Below are 16,761 nucleotides of genomic sequence, written 5' to 3'. Positions count from 1 at the left end.
GCAGCAAAAGCATAATTAAAGTACCATTCTCTGAAAGAGGATAATTTTGCTCTAAAGCTATATTTTTAATCTTTATCAAAATAATGGCATGATAACTCAACAAAACTGAACTTTCTATACTTTCCTATGCTATGCCATCACAGTCTAGGTGCTATATTTTATATATTGTTTAGTAACTATGAAAACTTTATATAAAATGTTTTAATATTTTTTAAATACTAGCAAGTATACAGATAGGGAACATACAAATATACATGCATGTGCTACAGTGCTATTATACATTATGACACTTCATTCTGTGCTTGGTTGAACTGTTGTATAAAATGTTTGTATACCCCATATACCTGTTGGCACTCAGTGTGCCCTACACAGGGAACATACAAATGTGTGTGCTTCAGGCAATTATATTATGATTATAAAAAACACAAATATAGTCAGTTCAAATACTTTGCATTTTAAAGTTTTAGTGTTTGTAACTAGTATGGCTGTGAAATAAATAAAACAAAAATAAAAACAAAAAAATCCATTTGTTCACAAAGGGAGCAGAGTTATATAATATTACATTAAATGGGAACAAGTAAAACCTAAAGCCATATAGTACTTGAGTACTGCTATCAGTCTTAATCATCAGTTTTAGAGTAATTTGATGCCCTTTTTAATTGTAAGGCTCTATGTTAGTTTTTCTTTAAACGGGCCTAAAAGCTGTGCTGTCATACAGAACCAAGTACCCTCCGCGGAAACTATAGCTAATGTCACAACTGGATCTGATGAGACAACATCAGTTTGTTTGTTTTGCTTTCATAACAAATAGTTTGAGCCATATACAAATACAGAAGTGACAAAAGGAAACATATTTACAATCCAAAGTCAGACTAACAGTTTTCAGTAGCACAGTCTTTTATTTACAGTCTGCTTCTCCTGGTGGTAAACCTCTATCACATGTTTGGATTAAAAATTAGGCCTATATAGCTGCTGGTTCCAGTTTAAGCAATATGTTAAAAATACTAAATTCTTCATTGATTTGAGCTGTGGGGTTTGCTATACACTGGCAGAAAATTGTAGAGTAAATGGTGAAAACGAACAAACCAAATAACAAGATCCTTGAATTCCATCTTTTTTATTAACAGAAACTCCAACAAATTTGTGCCCAATTGATGATGTTTGGGACATGAAAAGTCCAGTCCAGCAGGTGGCGGTAATGCGCCTTAAAGCTTTAACCGCCAAAAAATACAAGAGCAGAAGAAGAAGAAGCCGAGTTCCCGCTTTATGGCGTTTTTCTCTCCGATTATTGTCAAGACTGATTTAACACTTAAAGGTAAGTATCGAGCTAATATTAATCCGAGTCTAGTTAATCTTGAGTTTAGCTCCTGAATGAGGCTTTCTGTTGCTCTCCTCGGTGTCTCTTCTCAAGTTTTTGTGAACAAGTTGGAAAAAAAAATCTGACTAAATTGACTCAAGCTGCTTTAAACTAATTCACAGAAAGATATCACCAAAAGGTTGTGAAACACAGAGAAGAAAATAATTTTATTAGAAGAAAGCTTTTAAATGAGCTCATTGTAATCAGAGTTTCTGTTGTTTTATTAGTCTGTTATTAAGGCTACTTAGCATCTCTGTGGCACCTGCACAGCTTATGAATGCAGCTTGCTAGCTAAGCTAGCTAGCGCCACCCTTCTTCCATATAAGGTCACTTCCGGCTCCAAAAGACCCAACACGTTGGCGGTAAAAGTGCTATAATGAAATACATTTATGAGAAATGTAAAAATAAATGTGTTCCAGGCTAAAACACAGCTGCCTTTATCAGCGCAAAGTTGTGATGAGGCTTACTCAGATGATGGCTCAGATTTCTACACCCACTCGGATATACAGATGAAATCAAGACAAGTACATCAATACAAAAATTCACAGGATTGTTCAAAAATAATAAATTGCATGAATATAGGAAATCTTCCTCTCAGTGACTGAGTTGTCTCATTGTGTCCTCATTTTTTATAAATCAAGGCCTGAGTAACCCAACCTTAAGTGTTCATTAAGGTTTTTGTCACATAGATAGAAAATAAACTCAGAGATTAAGCGGCTGTTATAAACAGAGTGATTAGTTGTTCTGGTTTACGTGCTGAAAATGGTTTTATTTGTGTATGTTCAATGTGTTAGACTTGTACATAGTTAAATATATGATCAAATAATGTTGAATCCTGGATATGGATTTGTAAGCAATGAAATTTGAAATAAGGGGGTAGGAACAAGAAAACTTCACCCTACTCCTTTTCGAGCACACACATTCTGTAGACATAGATATTTACATGAAAACTTGATGATTTTTAAGTTTTGTTATTTTTATTTTTTTCTGTTGTTATTTCAATTATATTTGCATGTTTGAAATAAATTTTATCTATCTATCTATCTATCTATCTATCTATCTATCTATCTATCTATCATTTCTCACGGCACACGTATATTGTCGGGTTTTTTCTTGGCCAGGGCATATTTTAAAGAGGAATTGCTCTCCTGGTACTGGTGTGTCATACTGCTGAATTTGGTATCGGTGCTCAAACCTTTTGTGTTTGTTTCAAACAAGTTGTCCACCCAAGGAAGCTAAAATGTGTTCTGTGTGTTCTCAGATGAACATATGAGACACTTTGACTCTTCAGTGCAGTGTGGAGCTTAACAAAGTTCTGTTTTGTGTCCCAGCTGATCAGGAGGAGGAGAAGAGTCTGACGGAGCAGCAGAGGAAATTTCAGCTACTTGGACTCAGCTCAGCCACTGCAGAGAAAACAATGAGCTCAACACAGAAGGTGACAGATACTAGTGTTAAGAAATACTCCATTAAAAGCTGAAGTACTGATATGTATATTTTATGCTAAACTAAATGAACCTTGTGCAATATTAATGTAATGTAGAAATAATGTATACAATGTATACAATGCCTACATCTTAGACGGTGACGTTGCCTCTAAACATCAAAATGAGCAGGAAGATGTTAAAGTGGGATTCAGCAGGATTCAACCCTAAAATCAGCTGTAGTGGCTCAGTGTGGGGAAAAGGGTCACAGCTCACAATCATTTCTATTGAGAGCTCCAGTAGATTTTTTTAATGTACAGGCTGTGATCAGCTGATCTGCTGCTCTCTGTGAATTCATCCAGATGTCTGCAGATGTTTCATGAGTTGTCCTGGCTGATTTCCTTTCTCTACACTGACAGTACACTGTCTTTATATTAGACACTAAACTGTTGGTATGTGGGTGGAGCTCAGTGAATGAATGTCAGCATCATGAGCTTAAGTTTAAGTTAATCTCTGCTACACTTGATGTAATCTAACTCTGACATGAGCACCACAGTCACTGTGCACCAGTCACACACTGTTCTTTACTTAAATCCATCACATTACAGTAAACTTGCCTGCTTATCCTGCACTAACCTGCAGAGGATTTTACTTGTATCCTCCTGTGGATACAAACCAGCAAGAACTCATCAGATCTCTGTCACTTACCATTAATGAAGTTTGGCTTTTATTAATAAACAGAGAGCACGGATCCGTGCACAGGAGGATACAAGCAGCTGCTTCTGTTTGCAGTCACCGTGCACCAGTGTTGTGTTTAATTGTGTCAGTGTTCATTTTTAAACACGTTTTTTAAATCAAATGTTTATGTATACATCAAGATTAATGTTCCAAACAAATGACACTGTACAGCAAATACATACATAGACATGTGCAGCAAAAGGAATCCGAGAAGATGTTTAACTTCTAAATGTTTAAATTGTTTGTTTTATATCCAAAGTCTGTCAGTTTGTCATTCCCTGTTATTGCTGCTGACTAATCACTCAAAGTGACACAACATGACCGTGGGTCTGATTTTTCTGGTAAACTTGTTTAGCAGCCCACTGGAGACGGATACCCTGTTCTTTGAACTTTAATACTGGACAGAAAATCGTCTCCTTCCAGAAACAAAGGGTAGCATTAGAACTTGTGTGAACAGCAAAACAATGTAGAAGATTTCCTTTTGTGTCTGTGTTGTGTCTAGGGCTGCCACGATTTGTCGACTAGTCACGATTACGTCGACTATCAAAATCGTCGACGACTGATTTAATAGTCGACGCGTCGTTTGAAGCTTTGTAAGATCCCAAAAGACGCAGGAATAAGTAGCAGGATTTAAGAGTGTAATAACGGACTGAAACAGAAGATGGCAGCACTGCATGTACAAGGATGCCAGCTGCCGTTAAACCCCGAAGAAGAAGAAGAAGAAGAAGAAGCAGCTGTGTCCCAGAATTCATAGCGCGGCCCAGCTCAGTTTCCAACAATGGCGGCAGCTAGTTAGTTTTAATATTACTCTTATTATTCTTTCTGGGTCACAAAATAAACGTTTAACATATTTTCAGCCGAGAATGTAGCTGTGTAAACCTCAAATATCGGCTCAGTTTATCAGGACACCACATATTTTCAAAAGCGCTCCGACGTTTTCAGAGACGTCTGTTACCCACTAGCTCGATAGCTAGCCGGGGGCTAGGTCACTAGCACGGTGAGAACACCGGACTCCAGGCAAATTGTTTTCAAACCCACCGCCGTCTTTCGCTACTCAGGTTAAATATATATGAGTCACTTAGATAAATTAAAAATGTTGTTGTTTGGCTTTTTTTTTTTTAGTATTTTATTTGTTCCTGAGTAAATCGGTTTGTCTGAGATTAAAGTTATAGTTTTTACACAGCTGAATAAACGTCAAGCAGACAGCTGATTATCAGAAGTGTGAGATGCTGGAGAATATACTCCGGTGTCCTGTTATATTTTAGATAGCAAGGAGTTTATTAAACTTCACCGAAACAATCTGCAAATTTCATTAAAATTGAATAAACTATCATCTTGTCTTTATTTTTAGTTAGCACCTTAAAAGCTTAAAGCTATAAGCTAATGATAGTTATATAAGAGCATATGCTGCATGGTGCAATAAGCTGTAGTTTTACGTCCAGTGGATGATGATCTGATTAGTCGACTAATCGCATAAATAATCGGTGACTAGTCGACTATCAAAATAATCGTTTGTGGCAGCCCTAGTTGTGTCACATCATTTTGGCTCAAGAGTTTACTTTATTGCTATGTTTGTTTTTTGCTATTTTATTACTACATTTGTATTGTGCAGCACTTCGGTCTGCCAGGTGTGTTTTTAAAGTGCTATATAAATGATGATGACGATGATGCTTACGGAACAGCTGAAAGACTTTAAAACAAACCTGTTACTTTAATGATATTTCTGTGGTACTACAGAGTCCAAAAGAAGTATCGCAGTAATAATTCATCCAAATTGTAACTTTTAAATGTCATTATCAGCCCAAAGGTTCACAACCAGTTCATCCCTGATAGAATGTAAATATATACAAATCTATAAATTGTATTATGTATATAACTGTGAAACAAACATAATGGACCATTAATGTATCATAATAGTACATTTCTGAATTTGGGGTATAATTCCAGGTGGGATGAGTGTCTGTACAGCTCCTCCTGTTGATGTAAAAAAAGAAAAAAGTAAATGCCAGTTTTTTTTAGGTTTTCATGTTGATGTTGTAACACAGTAAAGAATTACTCTTACAGAAATAAATGTCATTTTTTCAACTTGCAGTTAAATTCATGTAACTTAATGCTGATGCTGTTGACGACTGGGGCTCACACGTCTTTTACTTTGTCTCCAGGACCGACTCACCATGGTTGACCCACAGGAAAATAGCCCGCAGGACATTCCTGACTATGACGGCATAGAGGATGAAGCTTTCCCCCCACTCCCACCACCACACTCCCCAGGCCGGGGAGGCCAGGAGGAAGGAGACCCTTTTGCAGATGGTAGATGCTGCTGTGCTCTTACAGGATTACTATGAGGTCTTTAAGATGTGATGATTCAGAACTTTGTATTTTAAATTCATGGTTTAATGAAGAATCATAGAAAAATAAGATTCAGGAAAAAAGGCTAATGTGGGAGAAATACAACCTCTCATAGTCCTTCCACAAAGCTTTTTGGAACAGCTTGATAATAATGAATTTGTTAGTTCAGCCTAGAATTAACAAATGCATGAACTGGTTTTTCAGCATCTCTCTGAGACTGGATGTTTCTAACAATAACAACACACATGTTTTTGTTTGCGTGAGCAAATGAAACCTATCAGATACTGTTCAAACCAGCACATTTCTTCTGTAACCTCCAGTCTATAATTTGTCTGGATTTAAAGATAAGCTTGAAGTTTGCCACGCTGCCAACAGAATGAGTTAGAAACACATCCTGTTGTCATGTGTTTTCAATGCAGGAGATGAAGGTGAGGTATCACAGCTGGCTGATGTCCCTACTGCTAAAAGGAGAGGCGTGAAGAGACCCCAACCCAAGCTGGACTCCCACAGGTAGCAAAGACATTTATATCACGACAGAGGGTTGAAATGCATTAAAATGCGCATTTAAATAGGAATTTGATGTCATCTTGTGTGAGCTGGGACACAAGGAGGCCAAAATCATTGATTGACGTGTGCAGACTGTCAGTGTTGCAGCCAGGTTGAACACGAGTCTGTGACTGCACTGGTTTTTATCACCGTTTCACTAATAATCGTGCACAGAGGCTCAGAGACACACTGACACACAGAGTTGTTGCAAATGTTTGAAAACGTAAGTTTGTGGAAAGAACTTTGCACAAAAAAAGTGATGTGATATTATCTGAGTGGCGACACCTGTCGTTTCGCAGAGTACTGCAGCGTCTTCTTACGCTTTAGCGGCGGGTACAAATGACTGCATCTGTGTGATGATGGTGCAGCTTCACTCTGCCAGTCATTTAAAGAAGAAAGACTCTAATACCATTGTTGTTTTCATCATTTGGATGGGCAAAATTCCCAGACTGAAAATTGTCAGAGCGTTGGAGACATCCCTGGATGTGTGTGAGAAAGATGTTTCCAGTCTCTGTACACCTATAGTGTGAACCTGGTTAGTATTGCCAACCATAAGTCAGGCTCGTTCCCAGTAGTCTCCCAGTGGGTGTCCCAGTGGCACTCCTCTGTTACTGTTCTGTTCACAATGTTCCTGGACAGAACTAAGTTATACTAAATCAAAGGATGTTAAATAAGCTTTTAAGTAAGAACGTCGATTATACTTAGGATAAAACTTGCAAGCTGTATTAAAGAAAAACATAGATTTTCATTTGATAAAATATTCAAATTAATTGCAACTTTGCTATAAATATATATATATATATATATAGCAATTTTTTATTTTTTATTTTTAGATGGAGAAATTTGACTATTTCTCATTATACTGCCTTATGTACAAACAGGTAGGAAAAGAAAGGTTGTGGGCACCCTGAAAACCAAACACCCTACCCCCCCCCCCCCCCCCCCCCCCCCCCCCCCCCCAAACAAGCTACTGCCTTCTGAACATGGTACATCTGAAGGCACTGACATTTCCATTCAGAGGGTCTGTCTGTGTTGGCCCTGTGACAGGCTGGCGACCTGGCTGCTGGGATGGGCTTCAGCCATCCACGATCCTGAATTGGATAAGCCAAATACGCCTGGATGTGCTGCTAACCCTGCTTGTAATCCATTAATGGTTTAACTTAGTCTTAATATTTTTTCCCAGGCTGATATCAGATCGAGGGCTTCCAGCTCTGGGCACTCTCTTTGACAATATCCAGTTCAAAGGCAAAGGACACGAGGTAGGATATGATAACATCTGTCCCACCAATTACCAGATGTGAATGAACATTGGTTTTTGAGCTAAATCTGTTTGGCCTGTCAGCTTTTAATTAGATGTCCTAAATTTGGTTTGAGACTAAAAGGTCAAAAGTTGCCCTTTCTGTCGTGGTCAAAAATGAGTGAGGGGAACCAGAGGTTGGTTTACCAAATTAAGATGTCTTTTGTTCCAATGACTGGAAGTCATTTTTTAGTGGGAAGAAGAAGCGTCCTATCACACACAGCCCTCTTTCATATCACTACTCGCTGTTTTTGATGTTTGCCCCATTAGGCTGCAGACCTGCGGCTGCTGATGCAGAAGATGGAGAACTGGGCCCACAGGTTGTACCCCAAATTGCAATTTGAAGATTTTATTGACAAAGTGGAAAGGCTCGGCAGCAAAAAGGAAGTGCAGGTGAGAGGAAGCAGTAGAATATTTCCTGCAAGCGTGTGGGATTCCTAATGTTCAGAATTTGTAATTTTTTACTCATTCTTCTATAGACATGTCTTAAACGAATACGACTGGACATGCCCCTGACACATGAAGATTTTACAAGTACAGATGGTAAGAAGAAAAATCATTACTGATGGGGATACGGTGGACTAGGGCTGTGCGATATGACCAAAGTCTCATCTCCCGATATAAGAATTCTATCGTCCGATAACGATATAAATCACAGAAATGTAACATTTTCTGTCAATTCTGTGAATCTCGACTTGCGTGAAGTGTTTCCAGCTGCGCGTCATGTAGCTGGAGTCGAGTGTTTTAACCGATGCATGAAACGACACATTTTTAGACAGAAGTTGTAACGGCGCCGTTTTCTTTGTGAGTATTTATTACACGGCGTGCTGCGGGGGAAAGCCTGTTCTAACGTTTGAGTCTAAGGTTTATTTTTTAGCACCTGGCGGCTCTGTTTTACTTCTCATCCGTAAACACTCTGCTCTTTCACGTGATTCCGTTTATTTTGAAAAGCCTCAACAGGATCTTGAGCTTTATTCTGAAAGGTTTATGTGGAACATAAACAAGCGGACACGCGATGGTTTTACCGTCGTTGTTGCTAACGACAACGCATAAAAACAGGCGCTTGTCCGTCCGTAGTGTGGTTATATATAAGAGAAAGAGAGAACTTTACTACAGTGACATCAGAAGCATGAAGAAATATTGCCGTAAACAGTTTATTTTGCGACACCACGAAACAAACGATAGCGTAAAATGAAATAGACGTTTTTGTATATATCGTTGTATCGAACAGCCCTACGGTGGATTCACACCTGCAGGTGCACATAGGAAATACTTGCCATATTCCACAGGACTTAATTATCAGCACTGCTTGAAATTGTGTTCAGGTGCTGGTGACGAAGAGGTACAACGTGAACTGGAAACATTTGGGGATCCTGATCTGTTCAGCAGAGAGAGTTTTATTAATGCTCCCCAAGGGCAGATTGCCGAAGCCCTCGCTCCCCCACCTACTCCCTCTCTGACCGAAGAGCAGCAGAAACGTATTGAGCTGAACAGACAGCGGGCCCTGGAAAAGAGGCGCGCACGCCAGCAGCAAATTGGTAAGAATGGCAAAAATGTATCATACAGCTGGGACACAATATAACAGAAATAATTAATGATTCTGCTACAAAACATCCAGCGAAGGTTCATAAGGATCATCTAGCTTCATTGGTGTATTAACTTTATATGAAAATACAAAAAGCAAAACATTGAATGTACAGTATATTGCCAAAAGTGTTTGCTCATCTGCCCCCACACTCATATGAACTCGAGTGACATCCCATTCACGACGTCCGCCTGTGCAGCTATATCAGCTTCAACTCTTCTGGGAGTGTTTATGGGAGTTTATGACCATTTGTAAGGTCAGACACTGATGTTGAAGGCCTGGCTCCAAGTCTCTGCTCTCATTCATCCCAGTGGTGTTCTGGTCAGGACTCCCATGCCAGAGTTCATGTCTTTGTGGACCTTGCTTTGTGCACTGGTGCCCAGTCATGCTGGAACAGGAAGAAGCCATCCCCAAACTGTTCCCTTAAAGTCGGGAGCCAAAATGTCTTTGCATGCTGAAGCATTAAGAGTTCCTTTCACTGGAACGAAGAGACTGAGCCCAACTTCTGAAAAACAACCCCGCACCGAAATCCCCCTGCCACCAAACCTGGAGCTCTGTTGTCCTGGCAACTGCTAAGTTGACTTGTCTATCAGCTTTCCAGATTGAGAACTGTGATCCGTCGCTCCATAGACTGCATCTCTCCTGTTCTAGAGTCCAGTGGCGGCGTGCTTTACACCGCTGTGTCCCATTGCTTTGCGTTGCACTCTGTGATGTAAGGCTTGGACTACAGCTGCTCGGCCATGGAAATGGATTCCACGAAGCTCTCTGTGCACTGTTCTTTAGCTAATCTGGAGACCACGTGAAGTTTGGAGCGATGGACTCCACAGAAAATTAGCAACCTCTGTGCGCCTCAGTATCCACTGACCCCCACTCTGGGATTTTACGTGATCCACCACTTGATGGCTGAGTTGCTGTCGTTCCCAAACACTTCCACTTAGTAGCAGCAGTCTGCATGCCTAGGTGCTTGATTCTATACAGCTGTGGAAGTTACTGGATCACCTGAATTCAATGATTTGGATGATGGGTGGTGAGTGAATACTCCTTACAATATAGTGAAGTGGATCTAGTGTATATATCCACCAGAAACCCTGAAGGTCGAGTGACGAGTTCCCGTATTGCACAGTTCGTCCAAACCACCAGAGATTCCTCACATTAGTGTGGAGTTTGGTAATAAGAGGCAAAGCATGTAGAAAACATTGATTTCTTTACTGCCTGTCTGATGTCAGCTTCAATTAGGCGTAGTATTTTTGTTTTTGCCTTACACTTGTGATCCAAACTGTTTTTACTTCCTCTTTAGTTAAAGCGGAGCCAGCTGTCTGCGATCTATTGTCTACAAATCTTTAACAGTGACATTAAATCGTTCTTCAGGGTCCTCATTTACCGCAGAAATGATGTAATGTGATTTAAATGAGACCCATAGAAAAGAAAATGACCTGTTGATCGGTCTCTATTATGAGCCTTCACCCATAAAAATGTGTTTACAGTTTATAACACTAGATGGTGATATGAGACCGTTTCCATTGTATTACCCGAGCATGATTTACTCATCGACTTTAAACTTTCACATTTTAGTCATTAGTCCTCCTTAAGAGGAGCCAATCCACCCCCCCCCCCCTTTTTTTTTTCTGTCCAGTATAGAAACTAAACAGCTGACATCATTCGGGTAGTGTAGCTTCCAGAGATCTGAAGTTAACGTGAACTCTGGAGGGCAGTCAAAAGCTTAATTTTTTATAATGCAACATACTATTATTTACATACATATTATTTTAATAAGCAGTTTCAGGGTTCGTGCTGTTTTAATGAGTGTTCGATGGAAAACGTCACTGAAGGAATTTGTACTCTTGAGTCACATGACAGTAAATAATTTCGAGTATGTGTACATAACACAGGCTAATGTTTAAAACTATGATTATTATTTTGCTAGCTATCAAACTTGCTGGAGAAATGATTGAAATGCACTGAGTGTGATAGAGTACGGCAGTGCTAGCACAGCAGTTAGTTATGGCATGGTGATTTATGCAGTGTGCTTTAAACTTGGCTAACATTACTTAGCAGTAGCAGTAATATTAGTGACTTCACTCAAGTGAAAGCTTTAATCGTTAGTCCGACACTTAACTAGCCAACTTAAGCCTTAAAGAAAAACTGGTAAAAAGAGGGACTGATGCATGTGGGCACAAAGAAGCCATTTCTTGTGCTGCTGAAGTTCCCTGGCTTTCATTCAAAATGTGTTTATCGTGAGCACCGACACATTAAACCATTTAAAAATATAAATGGCTTTAAGCTCACATTGATGCCTGTGGGGCTCTATCAGCCACGGAGACGACAGACACATTTTAGTGTTTTAATGAATGAATGTTTCATACTTTAAATATAAGAGAAAGAGAGAACTTTAAGAAATTAATATAGCCACTAAGGTGACCGTCAAAACGATGAAAAATACTGCTGTAAACAGTTTATTTTACGACATCGCGAAACAAACGATAGCGTAATAGGAAACGATAGACATTTTTATATCGTCATTTGATATATATCGTTATATCGACCAGCCCTAACATACACTCTTATATTTGTACATATATTTATTCTTATAATTCTCAGATTTACCCATTCGTATATTTTGCTTGTTCTTATGTTATTGTATTTTGCACACCTCTGTTGCACACACATAAGAATTTCGCTCACATGTGCTGTACCAGTTTACCTGCACATGTTATGTGATACGGGAAATCTCCAATTTTTTTTAATTTTGTTTTTTTTGAGATTAAATAATATACCATTGTAAAGACGACACAAGAGTTCCAGAGGCTCTTCTGGGAGCCAGAGTCGACCAGAAAAGGTTTCCCCGAGCTTGAGTCCTCTATGAAGAGCAGCCTTTCCTTATCGGCAGTGGTCACAGCCGCTACAGAGCGCTGGCAGGCTTGTTTCCCTGGGCCTTAAAACTGCAAAGGCGGCACGGTGCTGTCACGCTGATGGTAAAAACACAGGCCTTTACCACAGTGCCGCTGTGCCACTTTATTTTTTAACAAAACACTACGCTTTATGTATAAAGAACTGCCTATTCTACTACTTATTGAAGAAAAGAATCCACAAAAGATTATTTTTACTTTCTTTTATTTGTTCCAGATTAATTCTAAATTATTTTTTAAAAAGCAATGAAATGCATCAGATGTCTCCCATGCTTTCTTTTCTGCTGTAATTTTTTTCCCCCTTGAACATAAATTGGTCTATTGAAAATAAAATGTAGTAAGAAACACTACATTTTTTCAATAGGCCAATTTATGTTTAAGAAAACCCCAACAATCAAATGATCCCATCTGAGCAAGCACTGGGCGACGGTGGGAAGGAAAAACTCCTTTGTCTTAAAAAGAAGAAACCTTCGACAGAACCAGGCTCAGATGGTGCGGCTTCTGTCAAGACCGGTTGGGGGTTAGGTAGTTAAAAAACTACTCTAACGGTACAGCACTACAGCTTTTTGGTGGAAATGGGTGGAAGGATGGGTGTTACACCTCGTTTCATTGGAGGTCTTACAGGTGGTCGGGGTGTAGATTCAGCTTTTTTACAAATAGGTGGCAGAGGGACAGGACTAGGTCGTGGAATTATAACTGATTGGGTGGGAATCGGTTGCTTTCCACTTCTGGATATAGGTGGAACACACATCCTACGAAAAGGTGGTAGGTTGTCAGTCGAGAAAGTTTCCTTTTTCGTTGGTTGTGTGACTTGAGGAGCGGGTGTCAACTTTGTGTTTTTCGGTCTAATGGGTGGCAGTGGAGTCCGCTGTAACTGTTGTTCGTCAGATGCATCTTCCCTGCCTACGTAAATGTATTTATGTTCCTCAAAAAGGGCAATGTCTTTTTCAACTTGACTCATTGCCTCTTCAAGAAACATTTTGTAATTGTATTTTTTGTGCTGTGAAGGGGAGATAGTAAAAGGGAGGGATTGATATTCAAAGTTTAGCTCATTAAACCTCCTCTTTAGGCCCTGGAGAATGTTTTGTTTCTCCTGTTCGGCCAGTGGTTTAACTGTTTCCTGTTGTTTTGTTAACCAGGCATCATTGTCCTGCTTAGCCTTTTCTTTCTCTGCCTTTCTTCTACGCAGGTAGCCTGGAACGATTCCGTAATCGTTTTTCTGTAAATAAAAGGGGACAAGTCCAGATTTCTCAAGGAGCTGCTTGTCCCCTTTGCGTGTATCCACACAAGCAGGTTGAGCCATGACTTTCTTCATGCCTGTGTGTTCTGGTTTTTTCCTGAATGTGTGTTCAGGTTTTTCGCCTTCTGGCCTCTGTGGGCACATTTCGCGATGAGATGGGGCCTTAACTGTTCTTGGCACCATGGTCCTGTGTTCATTTTTATATTTATTTTCTAATACAATTGCTTCCCTGTATTTAGAAATATACATTTTAGGTTTGGGTGGAGGAAGAGTACTCTACTTTGGGAGAAGGTTATAAGCGCTTTCATCTGAAAACACAATTCAATCGCTAGCTTAAAATCACCTGCAAGGGAATTCTACAACTGTGTGTCGAGGCACCCCTATTTATAGATTTTTATGGCCTGGCATGTGACATCATGGTGGCCTGGCATGTGACATCATGGTGGCCTGTCTTTGTTCTGTCATTTAAGCCCCACCCCCCTGGTTACTGTTGCTATTGTAACTATTATATTATGAATGCTGGTAGCTAGCATTCCACACACACACATACACTTTTTGCCAAGGTTCCAGCTGCAGTCACCAAGACATGTAAATGTATTTAGTAACCCTCTGGGGTCCAGAGTATAATTGGCCGTTTTTGACTACTTTTGATTTTACCTCTATATTTCACCTTTAAAAAAATCTTCTTCTTTTTTTTTTTTTTGGCACAACCTCAAATATCTGAAATTTGAGTTAATTTTTCATTTATACTATATTTGCACAATAGATCTAAATTCAGACAAAAAAAAATTCAAAATCCGAGTAGAAAATACTTGTCATTTTTACTGTAAAAGCCACAAACATGTTTAAGGAATTGTTTTCATAACTTGAAATGCGAATAGAAGTTGTACAATTGTAAAAATTATGCACAAGTTTTGCAAACAACTTTATGTTCAGTATAATATATGCAGGTTTTCTTCCTGAATACTATCGTTGTTTATATTTACTGCGGGAAGAAACGGTTTTTATAAGGAAAAACACTAGAAAGCACTCAGTCCCCCTCCCAACTCCCCCAGCCTTTCCTATTGGTGAAAAAATATACCATGTGGACCAATCAAAAAATGATAGGGCAACATAGCATTTAGTTGTTTACGAAGGCGGGCAGGTGTATACATATAGTTTGAGTCTGACGGCTCTTTGTTTGCTTCTCATCTGTAAACTCTGCATACTCTCTCATGTGATTCAGTTTGTTTTGAAAAGTCTCAACAGGATCTTGAGCTTTATTGTGAAAGGTTTACGTGGAAAACAAACAAGCGTACAGCGGAACCACGCGATGGTTTTACCGTCATTGTTGCTAACGAAAACACGTAAAAACAGGCACTTGCCCGCCCATAGTGTGGTTATATTAAGGCTGCCTGTTTATTTAAGGGAGATGAACAATACATTATTATTTGACATAATTCTATGACAGGTGATGGACTGAATAAATAGATTTTAGGTCGATGTTTGTGCCTTTTTAAAGTCTTATATGTTGAATTGAACTGAGTGTGTCATCTGTTCAAAGCCTCCCGGCAGTGCTGTTCTCCATGCCTGTCTTACTGTACATGGTGTTATTAGCACAAACACTTTAAAGCTGATCATTTAGGACTGTAACAATAATCCAGAGAGCAATGTAGTCAAACATCTCACAGTTAGTTTTATTGGGAATGAACTTTGACCTGTTAGGCCCCCAGGGCTTTTCTGAGCTTCCTGCTCGAAAATGAAGAGGCCAAAATAAATGGAGCATTTCTCTGCAATTACAAACTCTGTGTAAACAGTCTTGGTATCAAAATAAAGCTAACGCTTGTGAGCTGTCATCAGAGGGGTAAATATTACTGCAGATGTTACTATGTCAAAGTTACTGGGACTCAAACATAGAAAAAAATGATTATTTCCCTCACCTAATTTTTAAAAGTATTTTATAGCTTATATGCTATAAAATATACTTTGGGTCACATTTAACTCCAGAAAATCATAAATCAAAATATGGATGTTACCTGTCCACAGATTCATGGTGATGTAACTGCTCTTTTAACTGTTTGGTGTTTGTAGAAATGGTTTACAGCTGAGATTCAGAGGCTTCTGTGGACACTCATGTCTGCACTTATATTTCTGACCTCGTGTTATAACCGATTAAATGTGATCTCCTCTCTTTTCCCCCATTTTTGGTGGTGTGGGTGCTTAACTAGTTAAAGTACCAAACATCTGTCTCCTGTTGTTGTGTCACGTAGGAAAGAAGCATCAATATCTGATGAGCAGACTTGTTCATTTGTGCAGATTTCTTCTTTTGTGTGGTTGTTTTTTCCAAGTGGAGATGAGCATCTCTAACAAGTTGATTTGTTCACATTTGCACATCTGCATTTTTGAGAGAAATGAGTTTTTTGAGTTTGTGCACTATATGCATATAAGACAACCATTTCCTTTTTCAGTATTTTTGTGTGGTGCATTTTTCTCTGTTTTAACAAAAGAGGAACAAAGAACATTTAAGTCAACCTAAGACGATTTGTTTTAATTTTTACATGGTCTTACTGAGGTGATGCAAAGTGGAACATGCAAACTGTTTTTTTGGTAATGTGCTGGAAAAGCTTGATAATTGACCTTGAAAGTGCTTAAAGTGCTTAAATTTGACCCTGAACAATGAGTTTGAACCCTGCAGTTTACAGTTTCATTTTTCATTATCTCAGCTTTGCCTGTCTTTTATAAATCGTAGTAGACTGAGTGTGTCTGTGTTGACTGAAACCATCACTGTTTCTAATTCTCAACCCTTTCAGGCCCTTCAGCCTCTCAGACTGCTGACATGTTAGGAGACAAACCTCCAGCTGCATCCTCACCAAATGTCATCAAAGGTTCTACTGATGGAGATGAAACTGTAGAAGATCCTGACCTCGAGCCTTCCAACAACACCTCCACGCAACAAACCAGCCCGCTTCCCCCCAAAGACTCTGAGCCCGCTGAGGCTGAGACCGGCCTCAGCCCTGAGCAACAGCTCAGCAACGACTGTGTAGAGGGGGATTAAAGTTCACGTGCAGCAGTTTCTGCTGAAAAGCTTTGGCAGTGAGCAGATTTAAAGGTTTCCCAATGTTCGTGCCTGCTCATTCGAGTAATGTTGTGCATTTCTGGTGGTTTATATCTTGAGCACATGTTCCTACTGTGACGTCAGCTTTGGGTTAGCAAAGACATTTATAATCAATGGAAATAAATGTTTTTCTTATTTTTAAAAGTCCAAATCCTAAACGTATTTACCATGTGTTGGTATCTGTTACAGAAAAATATTTGAACTGATCCACAGTTCCTGCTCTGATGC

General features: G+C 39.3%; 1 protein-coding gene across 1 annotated transcript; it reads left to right on the top strand.

The window, feature by feature from the left end:
- Positions 1–1,170: 1,170 nt before the first annotated feature.
- On the top strand, positions 1,171–16,677 carry LOC143420284 (TIMELESS-interacting protein-like). Its single transcript, XM_076888074.1, has 9 exons — positions 1,171–1,315; positions 2,689–2,792; positions 5,679–5,826; positions 6,285–6,375; positions 7,595–7,670; positions 7,979–8,101; positions 8,188–8,251; positions 9,034–9,246; positions 16,229–16,677. Exons 1-9 carry the CDS (start codon positions 1,267–1,269, stop codon positions 16,471–16,473), a joined length of 1,113 nt encoding a protein of 370 aa, XP_076744189.1. The 5' UTR covers positions 1,171–1,266; the 3' UTR covers positions 16,474–16,677.
- The last annotated feature ends 84 nt before the right edge of the window (positions 16,678–16,761 follow it).

This window comes from Maylandia zebra, linkage group LG9 (assembly GCF_041146795.1).
Source record: "Maylandia zebra isolate NMK-2024a linkage group LG9, Mzebra_GT3a, whole genome shotgun sequence".
Lineage (NCBI taxonomy): Eukaryota > Metazoa > Chordata > Actinopteri > Cichliformes > Cichlidae > Maylandia > Maylandia zebra.
Note: the sequence above shows the minus strand (reverse complement) of the source record. Positions and strands in the feature narration are given on the sequence as shown.

Coding starts and splice junctions, on each gene's coding strand:
- LOC143420284 (XM_076888074.1), top strand. CDS start 1,267: ATGGCGTTTTTCTCTCCGATTATTGTCAAGACTGATTTAACACTTAAA. Junction 1,316..2,688: donor GACTGATTTAACACTTAAAG/GTAAGTATCGAG, acceptor TTTGTGTCCCAG/CTGATCAGGAGGAGGAGAAG. Junction 5,827..6,284: donor AGGAGACCCTTTTGCAGATG/GTAGATGCTGCT, acceptor TTTTCAATGCAG/GAGATGAAGGTGAGGTATCA.